General features: G+C 36.6%; 2 protein-coding genes across 4 annotated transcripts; one reads left to right on the top strand and one right to left on the bottom strand.

The window, feature by feature from the left end:
- Nucleotides 1-8,056: 8,056 nt before the first annotated feature.
- LOC133832113 (uncharacterized) lies at nucleotides 8,057-10,628 on the top strand. The gene is made up of 6 exons (XM_062262496.1): nucleotides 8,057-8,184; nucleotides 8,329-8,649; nucleotides 9,174-9,342; nucleotides 9,445-9,543; nucleotides 9,631-10,120; nucleotides 10,216-10,628. Exons 1-6 carry the CDS (start codon nucleotides 8,057-8,059, stop codon nucleotides 10,626-10,628), a joined length of 1,620 nt encoding a protein of 539 aa, XP_062118480.1.
- A 4,921-nt stretch (nucleotides 10,629-15,549) lies between these two features.
- On the bottom strand, nucleotides 15,550-20,679 carry LOC133830354 (probable alpha,alpha-trehalose-phosphate synthase [UDP-forming] 9). 3 transcript variants are annotated; one of them, XM_062260325.1, is made up of 5 exons: nucleotides 20,348-20,679; nucleotides 20,033-20,116; nucleotides 16,844-18,927; nucleotides 16,438-16,711; nucleotides 15,550-16,342 (listed from the first exon to the last, which is right to left on the bottom strand). In XM_062260325.1, exons 3-5 carry the CDS (start codon nucleotides 18,817-18,819, stop codon nucleotides 16,022-16,024), a joined length of 2,571 nt encoding a protein of 856 aa, XP_062116309.1. In that variant the 5' UTR covers nucleotides 18,820-18,927; nucleotides 20,033-20,116; nucleotides 20,348-20,679; the 3' UTR covers nucleotides 15,550-16,021. The 3 variants fall into 3 exon arrangements, with proteins under 3 accessions (XP_062116309.1, XP_062116310.1, XP_062116311.1); XM_062260326.1 differs by lacking the exon at nucleotides 20,348-20,679 and having other exon boundaries at nucleotides 20,033-20,340; XM_062260327.1 differs by lacking the exons at nucleotides 20,033-20,116; nucleotides 20,348-20,679 and adding an exon at nucleotides 19,204-20,015.
- Between the last annotated feature and the right edge of the window lie 605 nt (nucleotides 20,680-21,284).

The following is a 21,284-nucleotide window of genomic DNA, read 5'->3' as shown; positions in this document are numbered from 1 at the left end:
ATCGCTCACGAGCATTGTTACTATTGCCTGCTATGTGGGGCCCCCCACATATGGTATCCAATGTGAAGTCCATGGTTGTTGGCTTCAGTGGTGGACTTCTCTGCCTTCGGAACTCTGGATTCCTGCTCGAGGTTTCAGTCTTGACTCGGTACCTCCAGATTTTTCCTAATTGGAGGAGAAACTCTATCTCATCCTTCAACTGTTTGCATTAGTTTGTGTCTTGCCCATAATCATTGTGGAAACGACAAAACTTATTTTTTTCCCTCCTTCCTTCTGAACGCAAGGGTGGTGATGGCTTTCGGTATGGTACCTCCTAGTACGTTGCCAAGTAAATCTCAGCCTTTGATGTAGTTAGGATAGTCTAATTGGTGAACCTGGGCTGGTAGGGCTGATGCTTAGGTTGTTTGTCGGTTGGTGTTGACTTAGCCTTCTTTTCTCCACCCTGCTCGGCCCCTGAGGTACTCTTCTTTTTACTGTTGCCCCCATTGTTGCCCTGAGGGTTTGCGTCGTTCTTGTCTGTCTTGGTAGTGGTTGGATGGTTTATGCCTTTTTCTTTCTTCGTGATAGCGTCATCTAGCTTCATGTATTTGTCTACTCGGTCCAGGAACTCCTGCAAGGTGTAGAAGGGATTCCTATGTATGCTATCCCACAAGGGACTACGATAAATTATTCCTGCCAAGATGGCAATGAACATCCCCTCATCTCCTACTGTGGACGCTCGATTTTCCTCTCTCATAAATCTTTGGATGTAGTCCTTCAAGGATTCATCCTTCCCTTGCTTGATGTCATCTAGCTAATTGGCATAAACTGGTTGAATCTATCCGGCACTAAAGACCTTGCAAAATTCCATCCTGAACTGCTCCTAGGAAATGATGGATCCAGGTTTGAATTTCCAATACCATTCCTAAACTGAGTCAGAGAGAGTGGTAGAGAATACTCTGCACCTATATTCATGCTCCACACCGAGTAACTCCATCTGATCCTAGAACTTTCCAATGTGTCGTAATGGGTCCTCTTTCCCAGTGTATGTTGGAAGTTTCGGGGTCTTGTATTTTGGTGGTGGTTAAGCAGCTTGGATCATGGCACTAAAGGGACTCCCACTTCTATGAGCTAGCTCGATATCAGAAGGTTTCTTTGTCAGATCCTGGATAGCCATGACGAGTGCATCTATTTGAGCCTGCACTACTAGTGGGATCGCTGCTCCAGGTGGGGTATATGTCCCTGGTACCCCCTCTTGAGCGCTGGTCCTCTTGTTGATGACCTCCCTCTGATCTTGAGGTTGTTCATCTTTCCTGAGCCTATCGAACATGATATTATTGTTGTTCATCGGTTCTTTTCCCTTGCAAGACTGAGGGTGTAGGGGTGGTAGGTCTGCCTTGCCCTTGTCGGTGCGACCTTGCCCCCGAGTCTCTCCTCCTACATGACTTTGAGACTTTGAGCGGCCATTTCCATTCCTATCACGCTTCTTAGATGTTTGACCCTCATCTCCTACGTTGTTTCATTTGTCCCCCTGGGAGATGGCCTTCGGGTTGGGAACACTCTTACTCCGAGATGAAGTGTTATTCTTCTTAGTCATGGAGGAGGCAGTCTTGGATTGTGCCTCTTCATCCTGTCTCTGGGAAAATGTCTCTGAGAGCGTCCTTAGGGTTCGACTCCTCCCCCGAGACTCCCTATTACTGCTGTCTCGCATCCCTGCTGCTTTGGCCTAAGCCTCCTTTACAGCCTGAGCAGCAGCTTCAGCATTAGCTCGGGCTAACTGGAAAGCTGCCTCTAGGGCCACAACAACCTCCTGGTGCCTCTAGTAAGCTTCATGTTCCCTCTGGATCATCCTCTGGACCTACTTGCCTATCTCCCGTCGTTTTAGTTCCATAGTCGTCCTCTGGAGGGCCATTTCTGAAGCAAAGGCCTCCTGCCTCGCCAGAAATTGTGCCATCTCCTCCTGGTGAGCATTTTGTTGATCTTCCGCATCAGGTTGATCTCCAACCTCCACCTGAGGTTCGTTAACGGGATCAATGGGATCCTGAGTGGTGGAACCCCTGGGAGTCATCTTCTTTGTCTGACTGGGTTTAGAGGCATCGTAAAACTAATGAAAGTGTGTTTCTTGATTTTGTAGTCTCAATGAAAGCACCAAAATGTTGACCTGTGAAATTGGGCAACGGTCGTATGTACAATATACAACACCTTTTGAACGGAATGAATCTAATATACGAACGAGTACAAATATCTAAACAAAAACACACAGTAATTTATAGTGGTTCAGCCCTATTCTTCTGAATAGTAATAACCTAATCCACTTAGTATTTAGTATTGAATCGCTCGATAGACAATTACAAAGATCAACTCAGAGTTCACTCCTCACAAATTTTTCCAAAAGATCGATCCAAAAAGTCCAGAAAAGAGAGCTCTCTTGAAACAAAGCCCTGGGTCCTTTATTTATAGTACCCAGGGGCTGTTACATGATCAGTAAGAGTGGGATTGTGGTTTGGTACACGATCATTGGGAGTGGAGACACGTGTCCATCTTCCCATGATTATTAGATCATGGGTCTTTGTTGTGATTTTTCTGCTGCGCAAGTATACGCAATCAAATAAACAAGTAATAGTAGTGGAAGCACAATATCGTTCCGTTAGAGAATTGATCTACTAAGTACCAAAAGCAAAATTTTATTGCTATTTGACTAATGAAAATTGAGTGACAAATTACAACTAACAATAGACTATAAAAGCAAAGTTTAATTAACGAAATTTAATATAAAAGAAATATTAGAGCATTTTAATTTCATCAACCTTCAATTATATTCAAACAATAATACTACTACTATGATTCTTATACTTATGATTATAGCAGGTTTACTATTGACAATTCTATTCTTTCTCAAGATGTCAAATATCCAGTTTACTTGTGAATTCTCTACATGTCTGTGATAAATTCTACACATAAACCACATTAAGAACAAAAACCTAATTGCTACACAAATCAATTTGATACTTTCGTTCTAAATTGAAATCTATGTCTATTGCCTAAAGCTATTCCAATTCTCACTTTTCAGATATTGAATTAAAACCAATAATCATGCAAAAGATGGCCAATCAATTACAAGCATTAAACATAAGAACAATAGGTAAACATAAATTCAAAGAATCATAGAAATTGCATTTAAGATGAAAAGAATATCCAGTGACTACATTAAAATACTCTAAATAAGAATTTAGTTCATAATATTAAACATCATTGCATAATCTAAAATTCAAAATCATAAAGAATAATGAAAATAAAACTAATGAATTCTTCTCTGTTTTTCTCCTCTACCGTCCAACCTTCTTTTATTTCCACCAAAAAAAAAACCTATGAAATTCCATGAAAAATTCCAAAAATACCCTCGTGCCAATATATTGCCTCCAATAGTGCGATATATCGCATGCCAAATAATCTCGATGAAAACGCATAATATCTGTTGTCGTTTCTGCTTCAGCCAAAATCCATATTCCTCAAGTGGCGATATATCGCTCAAGACAGGCGATATATCGCTTGTGCCAAACATCCGAATATTAAGAAATTTTGACTAATTAAAAAAATATTTAACCTTAAAACTCCAAATTCTCGTACTAATCATAATTATAACGACACACTGCACAAGTTCACCAAACAGATCAAATACATAATTTCACTTGAGAAAAACAACTAAATCAAACCGAAAAAGCTATGAATAAGTGTATATTTTGTACGCTTATCAGTCTTCCTACTGTCTTCTATGGATCGTGGCCGATGATGCACGATTGAGACCTTCGAGAAAATGCTAAGTCTTTATTGGTCTATGAGACTTGGGTGCTAGGCTCGACGACCCTTTAGAGCTTGGGTGCTAGGCCTGTTGGTCCTCTAGGTGCTAGGCCTGTTGGTCCTCTAGATGCTAGACCTGTGATCTTCTGGGTGCTAGGCCTATTGATCTTTTGGGTGCTAGGCCTGTTGATCTCAGTTTGAACGAGCGTGAGTTTTACCCAGTGAAGTGTCTTTAGGAGTGTAGGCCGACCACCCAAGGGGTTCTTGGGCATGCTTGGGCCAACCACCCCTAGGGGGTCAATGCCAGGCCGACCACCCCTAAGGGTTTAGGCCTGGTCGACTTCCTATAGGTTCTGGACCTATCCATCTTTGTTCGTCGGTCTTTTTTTAATACTTTTTCGTTTTTTCACGAATTGTGATGTCACGTGCCACTTTCTCATTTGCCACATCATCCCTGGATTTTTTAGGGATAACAATTTTAATTTAGTTTAGTTCAAAGTATAATTTAGTTTAGAAATGTTGATTTTAGTTTTTTTTTAATATTATATTTGGATTAAAAACTATTTATGTTTATTGATTTTTTATTTATTGGATTTTATATAATTTAATAAATTTAAAAACTAATTTTTCTTAATTTTTTATTTTAAAAATTATTTTATTTATTTTTTCTAATTTAAAATTAATTAATTAATAAAATAATTATTTTCAAATCTTTTTTTAACCGCCACATCAGCAAACCATTACTATTTTGGACGAAATGGGCAAAAGTCCATAAATGGTATAGTTCAGGGGTATTTTTGACAAGAAAAACAAATCGGGGGGAAAAAGTCTGCGAGTGCAATAGTTCAAGGGGAAAAAAGTACTTTTTCCAAATAAGAATGATGGAAATCATCTATTATTTGTTGAACATTGGTGTTGATCCAAGACTTGACCAACGACAATAATTTGAAACACAAAAAAAAAAAAAAAAAAAAAAAGCTTTTTATGTGGTTTGGTATTCATAATAACCTACGTCAACAAGTCATTATTATTGATCTTATTACTAACTACTCAAAAATCTGATAAACTAAAAATAACATGTAGTGAAGCCACTATTTATTAAAGACTCACTTTTGTTACATTTAAATTCAAATAAACAACCAAAGCCCTAAGAACATGTAGGAGCTTCTTAATAAATAATATCTTACTTATTAATGAAATCACATACTAAAGTCATTTACTTCAACTAGCCACAATCTTTCTTAAGCGATCAACACACTCTAAACAATATATGTATGAGTAAATTATTGTCATGTTACAACTCTAACCACATACTTTTATACTTCGACTAGGTCTTTCATCAAAGATGTTTAACTGAATTCTTGACCAGATACACAAACTTGTCGCTATACCGACCAACTCCAAGCCCATGTCATCATAGTTGACTGACATATGCTACCACATCAACATCTTTATTTAAGATACGCTATCATTGAATATTGATGATAACATTTTCCCCTAAGTCTATTTGCTACTCGCACCACAATATAATTGAATGAGCAAATACGTCATCCTTAATCTATATTTGACATGTGGCACTTCTTTATAACTTCTAAGTAAAAGCAAGTATTTTACTTTAGAAATGAGAAAACTTAGAAGATCTTTAAAATTCTTCATGCTATTTTAAAAGGTTGTGCAATTCATTACATTTTCTGACATTCATTGTATTGGTGATTACACCTTTTCCTATGAATCATGGCCTATAAAAACCTAAGCCTCTTTTTGCCTAGACTATACGCCTTCATATTTATAGACAAACATTTGAGAGAAAAAAAGCTAAAGAACACCAAAGTTGTCTTCCGCCCATGTATTGACCTTCCATGACAAATCTGAGACTTTTCCTTCGTAGTGGGATTTCACATGAGTTTTCAAACTTAACCCATGTTTTTATTTTTATTTTTACTAGGATAACACCTAGATTGAATATGCATTTAAACCCTTAAATACTGAACGTAGTAAGCATCATCTTTCTTGAAATCTACATTGAATCTGATAACCACAATAGCTAAGTTTGTTATGTTAGTTAGAATACTCTGTTAGATTTGTTAATTTTCAGTTACAGTTGTGTGTTAGTTGTCAAGTTGTAATACCAACTCTTTTCTTGTAATTGACTCATATATAAATAAATGTTCTCTAATAAAAGATTGTTAAGTTTTGAGTCAATACTTCTGTGAGATTTTTCTACTGATATTCTCCAAATTAGTTATGTCTCTGTTAACTTGTTCATGGTATCAAGAGCCACTGACTAGCGTCTCCCATGGAGTCTTCTGCAAATAACTTTCCTTCTTCTAATCCCGTGGTTCTCAATGTTTGTGCTCCGGTGTTAACTCAGCCAACTACGTCGACATCGACTCAGCCTCCAACTCTGGTGACAACGCAGCCCTCTACTCTGCCATCGATTACTATAGCTTATGCGCCTCTTCCGATGTGGAATTCGTTTTCCAGTTCTTTGACTTCATCTCTCACTCTAAAGCTTGATCGAGTTAATTTTCTTGCTTGGAAATCTCAAGTGGTTCCTACAGACATCGGCCATGATCTTGATGACATTCTTTTCAACAATGTCTTTCCTCCTATGACTCTTGTTACTGGTGACACAAATCCATCGTATGTTCAATGGAAAAGACAAGATCAACTCTTACTTTCTTGGCTTAGCTCATCCATGTCTGAAGGGGTTCTTGCCTTTGTTGCTACATTTATCACTTCCTACTCTGTTTGGCAAGCACTGGAACAAAATTTTCCAGCCAATCCATGCTCGTCTAATTCAACTCAAAGGTCAGTTTTCAGACATTCAAAAATGTAATCTCACCATCTCTGATTATGTTGATAAAGTTAAGTATTTGGTTGATGCATTGGCTAAAGTTGGTTCCATAATAAGTGACCAAGATATTGTGCTGCAACTTCTTAATGGTCTTGGTCCTGAATTTGATCCCATCGTGGCGGGGATTACCTCTCGAAGTGATATTCTATCCCTAGAAGCAGTCTGGGCCTTGCTAATGTCTCATGAAAGTTGTCTACAATGTCATCAAGCTATGAATGATCTTTCCATGTAGATGTTTTCCAATCTTTCTTTTGGTTCATCAAGAAATGGAGGCTACAGATCCTACTCTAGCTCTAGTCGTGGTGCCCCTCCTAATAATTCCTTAAGATTTCCTCCAAGAGTTGTCTCTCATGGCTACAATTCCTCTACTTGACTACTTTGTCAAGTTTGTTTGAAATCTGGTCATACAGCAGCCGTGTGCAACTATCGCTTTGACAAAAATTTGGTGACTCCAAACACTCCAACACCTCAGCCCCGAGCCTATCTTGCAAAACATGGTCTAGATTGTGATCCTCAGGTGTATTCCACCACTACAGTACCAGATTTTGGTGAAGATGCTGCTTGGTATGCTGACACGGGCATAATCAATCATGTTACTTATAGGATGGAACACTTGGACTCTGCTACTCCATACAATGGCAACGAAACACTAGTTTTTGGTAATGGTAAGAAACTCCTCATTTCTCATATTGGTAAAGCAACCTTACCATCGCATTCCTCCTCCCCATTACACTTAAATTATGTCCTAAAATTGCCTTCTATTACCAAAAATCTTGTTAGTGTCTCTAAACTGACCAACGATAATGATGTTTTCTTAAAGTTTCATAAATTTTTTTTTTATCATTAGATTACTCGAAACAGCTCTCTAAGGCATGCGAAGGATCCTTTCTTCTCTCCAAGATGAAGAAGAAGAAGGTTACTCGAAAGCCTGCATCAAGAACAAGGACTGGGGAGGCCATTAGATCTACACCATTAACGGAATCTTCGTTGAAGGATCAAAATAATCTTCAGGCAGAGGATGTCTTGCCTTCACTCTCGACGGAAAGTAAGCAGAGGTTGAATTCTTTGGGTTTGGCTAGTGAGGGTGAACCGATTCACCAGGTGGAGGAAGAGAAGGTTAGGAATACAGACACGAGTGAGGAGAATGAGAACTTTCAATTTTCTGCTCAATCTCATTGGGCGAATCTCAGAGGTAAACTGCTTATCAATGAGATGACTAAACTGCATTATGAGGAGCCATTACTGAAAAATGGGAAGAAAGAAGCCCAAATTGATTTGGACGAGGTTGCTGAATAAGCTCAGAATTGGAGCTCAGCTGTGATATGTATGGTTTTGGGAGCCAATCCCCCGTTTGCTGTGTTTGAAGGGTTTGTAAAAAGAATTTGGGGTCACCTGGGTATTGAACGGGTAGTGAGGATGCATATGGGTCTCACCATTGTCAAGTTCAATGATGAGGCTACTAGAGATTTTGTTTTGCAGAATGGTATTGTGCAGTTTGATCGGAAACCAGTCATAGTGAGACCATGGACTCAAGATCTAGACACTATCAGGTTAGTTCGCTCTATTCCTCTGTGGATCCGACTACCAAATTTAGGTCTGCAATATTGGGGGAAAAAATGTCTCAGCGCTTTGTTCAGTACAATTGGGAAACCTATTATGGTGGATAAGTTCACAAATGATAGGTCTATGATCAGGTATGCAAGAGTTCTTGTTGAAATGGAGATTACTGATGATCCTCCTTTTATCATTCATTTTTTCAATGAGCTGGGTCAAATTCAAGAACAATTTGTGGAATATGAATGGCTCCCTATAAAATGCCAGAATTGTAAGGGATTTGGGCATAATTCAGCTGAGTGTAAGAAATCTGATACTAAGGTTTGGGTTGCCAAAGATAAGATAGATAAGGCAATTTCCAAGTCTGCTCCTGGTGTTGCTGAAGCCGAGATTAATACAGAAGAAAAATCTGGTGTTAATGAGGCTCCTAAGGTTGAGATAGCTCATCAGATTGTAGCTGGGTTAGAAAGTGATAAGACTACTGAAACTCAGAGTTGTTTATAGGTCCAGCAGGTGACACGATCTCAGGCCAATAAAGAAAACTGGGAGGTCCCTAAGAAGGTTGGGAATTCTAAGAGCAGAGGCAAGTCTGTGAACTCTCATGTAGGCAGCAAACAGAATGTGTTCAAGGTGCTTCAAGAACAGGAAACAAGGGAAAAATCTGAGTTTTTATTTGGCTCAAAATCTGATGGATTGCTCAAATGTACTTAGTTGGAATGTAAGGGGGTTGAATAAGAGAGACAAACAACATGCTATTCTAAGTCTCTTAAAGATAAATAAAGTGGGTATTTGTGCTTTATTAGAGAATAAATTGAACATGGATAAGGCTAATGATATGATGTCCAAAGTGTTTTTTTGGCTGGGATCACTATAATAGTTCAGTTGTTGAGGGCAGAATATTGGTTATATGGAAGAAAACTTTTGTTAAGGTTCAGGTGTTATTGGAACACAAGCAATTTCTTCATTGTTTGGTTACTTTTTCTAGCTTACAGCTGGACATAGTCATCACTTTTGTTTATGGATTTAACACTATGATTGAGAGGTTGGAAATGTGGAGGGGTTTATCTTCAATTCAGGTTTTGAATAAGCCTTGGCTGGTGATGGGAGACTTTAATGCAGTGTTTAACTTTGATGACAGATCAGGAGGTAAGGTGGTTAGTGCCAATGAGATTCTGGACTCTACAGCTTGGCTAGCTTTTCCTCGGCTAGCTTCTCTCAAATGTATTGGCTCTAATTTTACCTGGTCTAATAAACAGGAGGGAGGTGATAGAGTGTATTCAAAAATTGATCATGTGTTTATCAATGAAGAGTGGATTGACTCTATTCCGAATTCTATTGCAGAGATTCAGTGGGATGTACATTCCGATCACTGTTTCCTTCTCATTAAGACTCTTAAGGTGGGGCATCTGGGAGTAAAACCATTTAGATTCTTTAATTGCTAGATTGCTCACAGCAGGTTTAAAGAAACTGTTCTAGAAAGTTGGCTCAAGCCTATGACAGCTAAGGGCTTATTGGGAGTGACTAAGAAATTACTAAGGCTGAAACATGTATTGAAAGTGTTTAATAGGCAGGAAATAGGGGATATTGAGCAGAGCTATCATCATGCTAAGGGAGTCTATCAGTTGGCTCTAACTAAAGCTCAAGAAGATCCTTCAGATGCTTCTGCTCAGGAGGCTGAAAGGAATGTTGCAGTTTACTATAATGAGCATTATACTCGTTACAGGAGTTACTTGATTCAGCGCAGCAAGGTTACTTGGATTCAGAAGGGTGATGAAAATAACTCCTATTTTCATGCGTGTATCAAAAAGAGAAGGGAGGAGAATCGAATAGTGTCTTTTTTGAATGACCAAGGGGATGTTATTACTGATTATAATGCAGTGGTGAGTCACTTTCTAGATCATTTCAGAAGTTATATAGGAAGTTATAGTTCAGGTACTGGGTTGGTTAACACTGAGTGCATAGAATTGGGTCCTTGCTTAGACATTGATATGCAGCTGAGATTAATTAGGAAGTTCACTAAAGTCCAGGCTTAGATGGTTATAATTCAGAATTTTACAAAACTATATGGAAACATATTGGTGATGACATTTCAATGGCTGTCTTGGATTTTTTCGCTTCTGGGAGGATCCCGACTGAGCTTAACAAAACAGTTTTTGCTTTAGTTCCAAAAATTGATTCCCCTAGCAGGGCTATAGATTATAGACCTATAGCGTGCTGCAATACTCTGTATAAGTGCATTTCTAAAATGCTTTGCAGTAAGCTTTCGGAGGTTTTACCCTCTATTATTAGTCCCAATCAAGGAGCTTTTATTAGAGGGAGATCTCTTGCTCATAATATCCTTATTTTTCAGGATTTGATTAAGAATTACAATAGAGGGAATGCTTCCCCGAGATGTGCTTTGAAGATAGATCTTAGTAAGGCCTATGATACTGTTGACTAGGGTTTTTTAGAGAGATTATTAATCATCTTGAGGTTTCCTACCAGATTTATTAATTGGGTGATGGTTTGTCTCAGAGGTACGTCCTATGCTGTTATGATGAATGGTAGATTGCGGGGGGGGGGGGGGGGGGGGGGGGGGGCTTTCAAGGAGTTAAGGGGCTTCGACAAGGAGACCCTATCTCTCCTTTACTTTTTGTCTTAGTTATGGAATATATGTTTTGGCTGCTTCAACTTGGTGCTTTGCAACATGATTTTCGATTTCGCCCAATGTGTAAAAGTCTCAAAATCATCAACTTATGTTTTGCTGATGATTTAGTGATTTTTTGCAAAGCTAACCGAAGTTCTGTTCAGATTATACAGCAGATTTTTTATGGATTTTGCCACAGTTCTGGAATGAAGGCCAATTTAAGCAAGTCTCAAGTTTTCTTTAGTGGTATTTCAGCTCAAGATAAATGCCAGTTACAGCAACTGTTACAGTTAGAAGAGGGCACATTCCCTCTTAAGTATCTTGGAGTCCCTATGAGACCTACAAAATGGAAAGAGGCTGACTGTGGAGAAATTCTTAAAAAGATAAAGCTTAGACTTCACACTTGGTCTGGTAGACATTTATCTTATGCAGGGAGGGTTCAGCTTATTTTCTATGTTCTTTTGGGGCTGAGAAATTACTGGATGAATATTTTTTTATTGCCTCAAAGTATAATCAAAGAAGTTGACAAGCTTTGTATGTGGTTTCTCTGGGGTAATAATGGTACAAGGAGTAAGTTTCATCTTACATCCTGGACTACGGTTTGTTTGCCTAAAGCTTTTGGTGGATTGGGTTTTGGTGAAGGTTCTAAGTGGAACAAGGCAATGCTTGGTAAGTACATATGGGCTATTAGCCATCAGCGGGAAGCTTTATGGGTGAAATGGGTTCATGCAGTGTATTTAAAGGGGCAAAACTTTTGGCAATACCAACTTAAGGCTGATACCAGTTGGTATTGGCGTAAAATCTGTCAATTGCGTAAGTTGTTTTCTCAAGAGGAGATTGAAAAAGCTGGAAGTCAAGGGAGGTTTAAAATTAGGCAGCTGTATACTGGTCTTATTCATCATATCCCTGTTAAATACCAGCAGTTTGTTTGGAACAGAGTAAGTGTTCCCAAGCATAGGTTTATCACTTGGCTAGCGGTCAATTCTAAGTTGTTAACAAGGGACCATTTACAACAAGTGGTTCAGCTTCTTGATTCAACTCTTTGTCCGGTCTGTGATCAAGGTGAGGAGAGCCATAGTCATCTGTTTTTTGGCTGTTGCTTCTCCCAGCAGGTTGTACATCTGGTTCATGATTGGTTCGGCTGTACATGGCCTCTAAACTTCTCGGACTGGTGCAGGTGGATAGAAGACATGAGGAAGGGGGTTAGAGCCTCTATAGTGGCGGCTGTGTTCTCAGCTACTATATATTACTTGTGGCATAATAGAAACACTTGTTTTGTCCATAAATACTCTCTTAGTGTTATGGCTGTAGTTGAATTGATTAAAAAAGACATTAAATGTAGACTTAGTTATTTTTCTCTTCAGAAGATGTAAGGCCTTGAGCTTTTGTAATTGAGGATGGGGATCAGGTCTTGAGCCTGTGGTTTAGTTTGTCCGTTTTGGATTGTTTGGTTGTATTGTGTTGTGATCAATAAAATCTCTTTTCTTGATCAAAAAAAAAATTATTGTTTTGTTTTGTTAAGGACAAGCAAATGGGGACAGTCTTACTAGACCGAATGTCTAGTATTACTAAACTGGGACACTTTAGGTGCCTTGCAGTACCTTACACTCACTAGACCGAATGTGGCATTTATCATCAACAAGTTGAGTCAATTTATTCATGATCTGACAAGTGTTCATTGGGAAGTTTGCAAAAGACTTATGAGGTATTTGAAAGGTATTGTTTCTGAAGGATTGCCTATTTGGCTAGCTCCAACATTGTGTCTTCAAGGTCATTCTGATGCAGATTGGGCCAGTTGTCCAAATGATAGAAGATCTACTGGAGGCTATGTTATGTTTCTAGGTGGAAACCTTGTTTCATGGTCAGCCAAAAAGCAGTAGGTGGTTTCTCGTTCAAGTACAGAAAGTGAATTCAGGGCTTTGGCAAATGCAGCAGTTGAGATTAAGTGGCTGGTGTCTCTTCTTACTGAACTGCAAGTTCCTCTCTCAAAGTGTCCAGTCATTTGGGTTGACAATCACAGTGCAGCGGCCCTGGCAGCTAATCTAGTGTTTCATGCACGGTATAACCATATCGAAATTGATTTACATTTGTTCGAGATCAGATTATGGACAAAGAACTTTCAGTTCGATATGTCCCTTCAATAAACCAAGTAGCAGATGCTCTTACTAAGCTACTGTATTGAGATCGACTTAGCTATCTTAAGTCCAAACTGAAAGTGGTCTCTACCCCTTTTCGTTTGAGGGGGGTGATAACCACAATAGCTAAGTTTGTTATGTTAGTTAGAGTTGTTAATTTCCAATTACAACTGTGTGTTAGTTGTCAAGTTGTAATAACAACTCTTTTCTTGTAATTGACTCATATATAAATAAAGGTTCTCTAATAGAAGATTGCTAAGTTTTGAGACAATACTTCTGTGAGATTTTTCTATTGATATTCACCAAATTAGTTGTCTCTGTTAACTTGTTCAGAATCTGATGACTTTACGTTGTTAAATTGACTAAATGTAGATTATAGGCTATAAGTATCTTGATTTTGATGCTTTATTTAATTTTTTGAAAATATACCTCAAAAATGTCACTTTTTGGTTTTTTGGAAAACCTCATAAATATTGTATTTTCAAAGAACACATAGGCTTCTTGAGCAAGACTCAAAAAATCATTTTTTGATCTTTCTAATGCCTTGACTGCGTTATACTTTCTATTTTACACAAGGAGGCAGAATAAATAACTAATTTCTACTTGCGTGTGATGAGTGTGTACTTTAGGCAATCATTCATGGCTCTTTTATCTTGTTTTAGTGTGTTTACCTCAAACTCTTATGTGGTTTTGATGTATTATCTTAAAGTGTGCATGAATAAGTTTAAATGATGATTTTGGGACCAATTTAGAACTTCAAGCCTAATTTCGACTATGCTCCTATCAATTTATTGAAGAGCTCATAAAAACAAAGTTTTAGATCTCTCTCATAATTTTATAACATTGTGAATCATCACATTTGGAGTTTGGATGAAAAAGTTATGCATGTTTTATTGAGCAATGTCGAATCATGAAGAAAACTAAAAACAAAAAAAAAAACAAAAACTTTAAGCGAAATGTACCCACATAGACTGCACCATGTCGCCACCTAATTTGCCAAAAAGCTTAAAATTTATGTAATCATGGTGATACCTCGCCTATTCGCCGAGAATTGTCAAGATAGTATATTATTCACACATTTTTCACTAAAATTTGAATAAAGATCAGTCAATAGAGACTTCTAAAGGGTAGTGCACGTCCAAGAGACTTGTACGATTTTAAAAAAGGAAAACATTGGAGACCAATTGGGGAGCAAATTCCAAGAGACTTCACCATTCTTTTTCATTATTTATCTTCTACTTGTATCTTTTAGATTATTTGACATTATTGAGTTTAAACCACATTATGAGTGGTTACATCTTATTTGTTAGGGTTGAAATAAATATTTTATTATTATTATAATTTTTATGGTTTAATTGGTATTTATTTTTAGATATTTGTTTATTAAAGCTTTTATATTAGAAATAAATAACTTCTAATTTATTTTGGTACACATTAATACTATCCAAAGCCAAGACAAAGTACAATGAATTAAAGAAAAAGGCATTGACCAGAAGACCAATAGCTCGAGGCTCATTTAGTCCAACCAAAAGAGCAAATGATTTTGCTTATAATGTCGATAAAAAACCATGTATCACAAAACCAACACAGATAAATATCTTCTTAAATAACATTATTACGAAGACTTATTGAATTTGGAGTATCTAAACAAAAAGAAACACTAAGTAACATTTTTTAGCATATGGTTACTCTGATGACTTATTAAGAGGATCTATTTCGATTCAAGTATCGAAGGTTCATCTTGCAGCACCCCTAAAAATTTCCTATTTGAATTCATCTCAAGGACACATTAACAGTCAACCTATTGTGCAATCAAGAGTACAATCAATTAATGCTATTTAGTTTTCAATCTTTCCAAGTTAAGATACATGTTTGAAGAACTTTTACATCTCAACATTATAAATTAAACAATTAAAATAAATACATTTAAGAGGATAATATTTTGGTATTAATTTTTAAACTGGTTTTGAAGAAAACAATAATGTACTAAAATTGCATAATTCAATCATATATTCATTATCATTACTCCATCAAATAGATCATTTTCCTTTCTAAATAAAATAAAATAATACTAATAGATAAAGATCATTTTCCACCAATGTACTTATATTTAATTATAAAATTTTATTCAATATAAATTACACTATGAATTATTTTCACATTTCCTAACGTTCACTGTAATATTTTGTGGAGTAAGATTATAATAAATATTTCTAATTTTCCAAAAATATATTAGACGTCTTGTATGATATTATCCGTTAGATTAAATTTCAACATCCCTTTTTATACTTGGAATGTGATTTTCTGCCTCTATTTTCACATAATGCTCCACTCTTCTCACATTTTTTTAGTATTTTTATCACTATAAAGTCATAAATTTGAGGCAGAATAAAATAAAAGTTTGAAGATAATAATAGAATCAAAGCGAAAATAAAAATGATTCAGGTAAACATAAGAGAGAGAGAGAGAGAGAGAGAGAGAGAGAGAGTTCATATGCATCATTAGAAAAAGAAATAGTGACAAAAAAAATGACACCATTTTATGAGAAACTTGGTGATCTAATGATTTTAAACTTCACCTTCTTTAGTACGCAGCTCACGAATAAAACAAGTTCAGTATATATAATATATTAGATGTAGGGGTATGTAGTTTGAGACAATTTTCATAAAATGAATAACTGTCATTTTCAAGAAGAAAAGAATCATAATTCATGTAAGAGCATACGGAAACCACATATACAAACTAATGATGCTCTTGTTATCTCTAAACACAATCTAAAGTAAAATCTGAGCCCTGTGCTGAAAACTACAAAGTTAAAAATGCGTACTTACTGATCGATATGGTGCTCACACTCAAACATTCAAGTATTTGTAAGCCACTATTGACACAACCAACCACCGCAGTACACTTCCTTGTACTCATCGTCCTCCTTTTCGATGAAACACATAATCACGCAACCAATTCTTGCCAATTATAGAACTATTTTAATCCTTGAAAGTTGTCAAGGCTGCTGTACAAGAGCCACTGTGCTTCTTCAATAAAATCAGTACACAATCAAAGCTAGCTTTCTTCTCAAATAACAATCTCTACAGAAACTTGAATGGCTGTATTCGACCTTGATTTAAGACTTGAAGCAGCTAGACCTCCAAGCAGTGTCATGACATCGACAGAATCGTCTAGATAGTACTTAGCTTTGCTGGGTTTTTGGCCAACAGTGCAGGCAAATACCTCGGGAACTACAGGGAGAGATAAGTTGGAAGCTATGCTTGATATGCTTTCGAACATGTCCTCATCGGATCTATCATCACCAATGCACATCACAAAGTCTACTGGCTTCCCTTCATTGATCATCATAGAAAGAACTTTGTCTGCAACGAGTCCTTTAGTAATTCCCTGCATTTTCATAAAGAGAGAGAAGTAAGACCCCCATGGCCATGGAATAAAGAAGTACTCAGAGAAAAATATGATGAGAAAGAGCTCGTTCGAACCTGTGGCTTTACTTCAACTATCTGCTGTCCCCTCTTAACAACTACAGGTTCATTTGCAAGGACATTTTCGAGATGATCTAACAGTTCCATAGCCTGGCAAGATCCGAAATAAGGATCAGCATCTTGATGGTGCCATACCAAGGCACTCTCCTTGGGCTCTATATAAGATCCATCAGTTGCTTCTGTATACAATTTCATCACAGGTTCTGCAATTTGTTTCCATTCAACGTCTGCGGCTAAGGGACTCGTTTCCCAATCGAATTTTGTACTCCATCTATAAGAATAAAAATAAGTTAACAAAGTCAATTTCACTTTCAAGCTCAAAAGAAGACATTATATGTGTATGTATATAATTAAGTAGCTAGAATGGTGGAACTTAAAATTCTTGTATGTCAAAAGAAACTACCTTATGAAGTATCCATGCTCAGCTGCTATACCCAGATTCTCACATTGAGAGAACCAATCACCAAGAGAGTTCTTCCCTCTACCACTAACTATAAACACAATGTTCTTGGGGTCATTGCAAAGATTGTTCAAAACAGAAATGACTTCGGGACTTGGAGTTTTAGAGATGGAAGTTTGAGGCACCACTGTTCCATCATAGTCCAAAAATATTGCTCTTCGACTAGTCCTCCTATATGAGGTGAGAATATGGTCAATCGAAAGCTTCCTAAAACTTGGTGAAAGAGACAGAATTCTGAAACTAAGACCAAAACCAATTCCCCAACAGCGTTTACTGTAGTGATCTTTGCAAGCTCTTTCCAAATCCTGAAAAAAGCTACGACTCCAATAAGCCACATCATGGGAGCTGATGTATTTGTAGTGCTTCTCATGCCGCAAATGCTTCTCTGCATCAGGCATTGTGATGGCGACATTAAGCGCATCAGCTACCGCCTCTACGTCCCATGGATTCACCCTTATTGCTCCACTTAAAGACGGAGAACAACCAATGAACTCTGAAACAACAAGCGTACTAGTTCGAGGAGAATCAGAGGAGAGTCGTAGAGCTTCATCCATTTTTGGAGTTCCTTGCCTGCATATTGTATACTTGTATGGCATTAAATTCATACCATCCCTAACAGCATTTACAATGCAGCACTCTGCTAAAGAATAATAGGCAGTTTTTTCATATAGAGGAACGTCACGGTCTATCAAAGTAATTGGTTCATAGCCTGGAAAACCAAAAGCCTCATTTATTCTTTTGGCAGTCATATATGTCTCCCTTTTAGCTTCTTGAACATCCTTCCCTGTGCTCCTTGCAGGGTTCACAATTTGAACCAAGACTATTTTTCCAAGCAACTCCGGACGCTGCAACAAAAGCTGCTCCATTGCCAAAAACTTTAAACTGATGCCTTTAAAAATGTCCATGTCATCAACACCTAAAATTAACTTCTTCCCCTCGAATTGTTCTCGAATCTCCTTAGCCTTTGTGGAAGATAACGGGTGATTAAGTGCGGATTGGAGCCATCCCAAATGAATCCCCACAGGCTGAATTTTAATGTTAACTCGCCGGCCAAAGTAGTCAACTCCAATGTAGCCCCTCTTGGATTCATACTCCAGGCCAAGCATTCTACTACAACAAGACAAAAAGTGGCGAGCATAATCGAACGTGTGAAAACCAACCAAATCTGCATTTAGTAGTGCTCTAAGAATTTCATCTCTAACAGGCAGTGTTCTGTAGATTTCTGAAGAGGGGAATGGACTATGAAGGAAAAAGCCAAGCTTCACCCGAGCAAAATGCTTTCGCAAAAATGTAGGTAGAATCATAAGGTGGTAATCATGAACCCACACATAATCCTCTTCTGGATTAATAACCTCCATAACCTTATCTGCAAACATCTTATTCGCACAAACATAGGCCTGCCAAAGCTTGCGATCAAAACGATTACCATGGTCCAGGCACATAGGCAGCATGTAATGAAAAAGAGGCCACAAATATTGCTTACAAAATCCATGATAATATTTCTTCTGAATATCACAAGGAAGAAAAGTAGGAACACAATTAAACTCCTCGAGAAGTTTCTGAGAAATAACTTCTTGTTCGCTTGTATCTACATCAACTTTAAGCGATCCTACATAAACAACCTTTGTACCAGAGGGGAAACCATGTTTAAGTTGTAATGAAAGTGAATCCTCATCAAGTCTAAAGCACCACTTCCCTGAATTCACATCTTTCCGAGCGTGTATAGGCAGAAAATTTGCCACTACTATTATTTTTTCACAGCACTCAGGAGAAGGAGACTCCCCTCCACTGTCTTCTATCCCAGGCATAATTCCTCGAACAGTAGTCATCAGTCTCGGAAGATTTCTAGGAGTTGGTGGAAAATTCAACATGTCCCCTGAGGCCAATTCCAACAAACTAATACAAGATCTCGAAAACATGATTGCGAATATAATCCCTACTTACGAGTTTTCTTGATAATGTAGCAACACCGAAGTTTCTCCTGAATGTTTCTTGGAAGTACTAATCAAAAGTGTAGTTCCAAAAATCTGTAGAAAGTAAATAAGAACATGTAATGTGATAGGAAAATACTCAATGCAAATCCTAAACATAATCAAATCAATACAAAAAGGGAAACTATACAACAGGGAAAACTACAAAAAAGGAAATAATTGATCACACAATATACAGTTGTTATTGCAACCGAATCACAAGAGTTGAAAAAATGCTAAGCATATAGATAGAAAGAAATTTAAATAAAAAAATAATAAACAAAAGTAATGCAAAGGAAGGATATGAAGAGCCTATCTACCTGCAAAACATACCTAATTTCTGATTATCTTGGAGGAAGGTAAGAAACTTTGCTCCTAATATTTAAATATTCTTATCTTTTTAGATGGAAGCTCCACTGATAATATTCTAGTTTTCTCAAAAATTAAAAACCAAACCAAATTGATAAAGACTGTTGATCTGTAAGGAATTCAAAACATAATTTTCTCATGCATCATTTTATATCATTTAGTTCCCAAAAAAAAAAAAAAGCTCTTAATGACAACCTTATCTGTTTTCTAAGTCATGAATATAGATAGCCAATAAGAATTATACCATATTCTCAAATTATACTAGGCCAGATATAGCTCATTTGACTTGTGTCCATAAATTAAGTAAAATAAAAGAAGAAAGGTTTTGTATTCCTTTAAAACTCTTAAGAATTACAAAAACAAAAGATCCACATGCCTCCATCTTTTGAGCAGATTTAAATTCTTGATAGAAGAATCGATTCTATATCAGCTTATATCCAAATTTTGTACAAAAATACAAGTAATGACGATAAGGAATAGATTTCAATTAATGTGATGGTATTATCCAACCAATCAACCTTATCTACAATAATTATTGACATTCACTCTAAAAGACTATAAAAAGTTTATTCTTTCTTTTTAAAAAAAAAAAGACAGAAGAAAACAACTACTCGTCACGCAACCAAGTCCTTTTTTTTTTCTTTCCAAATTTTGATAGGAGATCTTTTTTTCATCAAGATTTAACTTGTACTGATCCGTATTTACTATGCAAAAAACACGTTAAAATTCAATCAAAATAGAGTAAGATTTACGGGCAAAAAGGAAATCTAAAAATTCAGAGAGAGAGTTTAACCTGAAATATGAGATTTTGGGATCACTGATTCAGCTAGGCAAAGCTTCTAGGAATACGTATGTGAGAACAAGAAGAAATGAATCTCTGTAAAAAAAAATCAAGCGACAATATAACAAAGTACAGAATCGTGTTTGGCTTCTGAGAAAACACAAGAAATCGTTTAAAGAATATAGAAAGCTAGACTAACTCATTCCCAACAACCCAGAAAAACCCAAGTGTCCATTTTTCCTATAACTTTCTCGGAAACCAAATGAACAGACTCCAGAGAGAAAAAAAAAATGGAAATTTCTGAGAATTGTGTTGAAGAAAACTTACACAGGGAGAGAAGGGGAGAGAGAGAAATAGTCTTATCCATTCCAATAAGGATTAATATGTAAGTTTATTTAGATTAAATACAAGATATTGAAGAGGTGTGAGTTGTATGAGAAACAGAGTATGTATGTACTGTATAAATATACATAATATATATTTATATGTTTATGTGTTAGGTTCGAAACCGGTGAGATTTGAGAGAGCTTTTATTAATGGTTTTGAAACGGACCAATTTTAATATCTCATCTCATATATCTAACAAAAATAGCATATTTATTTATATGGAAAGAAAAATGAAGAATTTCATGAAGGTTTTTGTTAAACGGTGGAATAAGATTCAACAAAAGTAAGCTAGAGAGAGATTTTCACGTAGAAAGTCAAAATGGAAAAACTTTAGAGAGAGAGAGAGAGTTTACAGAACAGTTGGATTGCAACACTTCTTTAGTTTGGTCTTTTACGTTATAGTCTTTGCGGGGTTTGTTCTCCCCCAAAAAATGCACCAATAGTGCACTTTATTTCGAAACTACCCTTTTAGCTGTTATTATTATTATTATTTTTTATTGTCTTCTTTACATGGAATTTTCTTAAAGTTTCTTGAGTTTATCCTAACTTAGCCCAAATTTTTGGAATTATTATTCTCAAGACTCAAAAGTCAAGTTCATGGAACTGGTAAAAATAGTAATTAGTTTGACTATATCAAAAAATATATAATATTATCAAGGGTTGGGAAAATGAAACGTTTTAAGTGTTTGATAATTTACTTCAAAATCTTAACAATTGATTTTTTTGTTACCAATAAGGAGACTCTCTAACATCATGTTTTTGCACCATTCTTTTTAATTGAATGACAGTATAATCTATGATATAATATCTACATTTAAAAATAAAGTAGGAAATATAATCGTGTTTCCCCTAATTTTATAATAACAAAAAAACTATA

Source organism: Humulus lupulus, chromosome 4 (genome assembly GCF_963169125.1).
Source record: "Humulus lupulus chromosome 4, drHumLupu1.1, whole genome shotgun sequence".
Taxonomy (NCBI): Eukaryota; Viridiplantae; Streptophyta; class Magnoliopsida; order Rosales; family Cannabaceae; genus Humulus; species Humulus lupulus.
The sequence above is the reverse complement of the archived record's forward strand: the minus strand, read 5'-3'. Positions and strand labels throughout refer to the sequence as shown.

Coding starts and splice junctions, on each gene's coding strand:
- LOC133832113 (XM_062262496.1), top strand. CDS start 8,057: ATGGGTCTCACCATTGTCAAGTTCAATGATGAGGCTACTAGAGATTTT. Junction 8,650..9,173: donor GCTCATCAGATTGTAGCTGG/GTTAGAAAGTGA, acceptor TACTTTTTCTAG/CTTACAGCTGGACATAGTCA. Junction 9,544..9,630: donor TTGCAGAGATTCAGTGGGAT/GTACATTCCGAT, acceptor TTTAATTGCTAG/ATTGCTCACAGCAGGTTTAA.
- LOC133830354 (XM_062260325.1), bottom strand. CDS start 18,819: ATGTTTTCGAGATCTTGTATTAGTTTGTTGGAATTGGCCTCAGGGGAC. Junction 16,712..16,843: donor GAGCATGGATACTTCATAAG/GTAGTTTCTTTT, acceptor TTATTCTTATAG/ATGGAGTACAAAATTCGATT. Junction 16,343..16,437: donor TAGTTGAAGTAAAGCCACAG/GTTCGAACGAGC, acceptor ATGAAAATGCAG/GGAATTACTAAAGGACTCGT.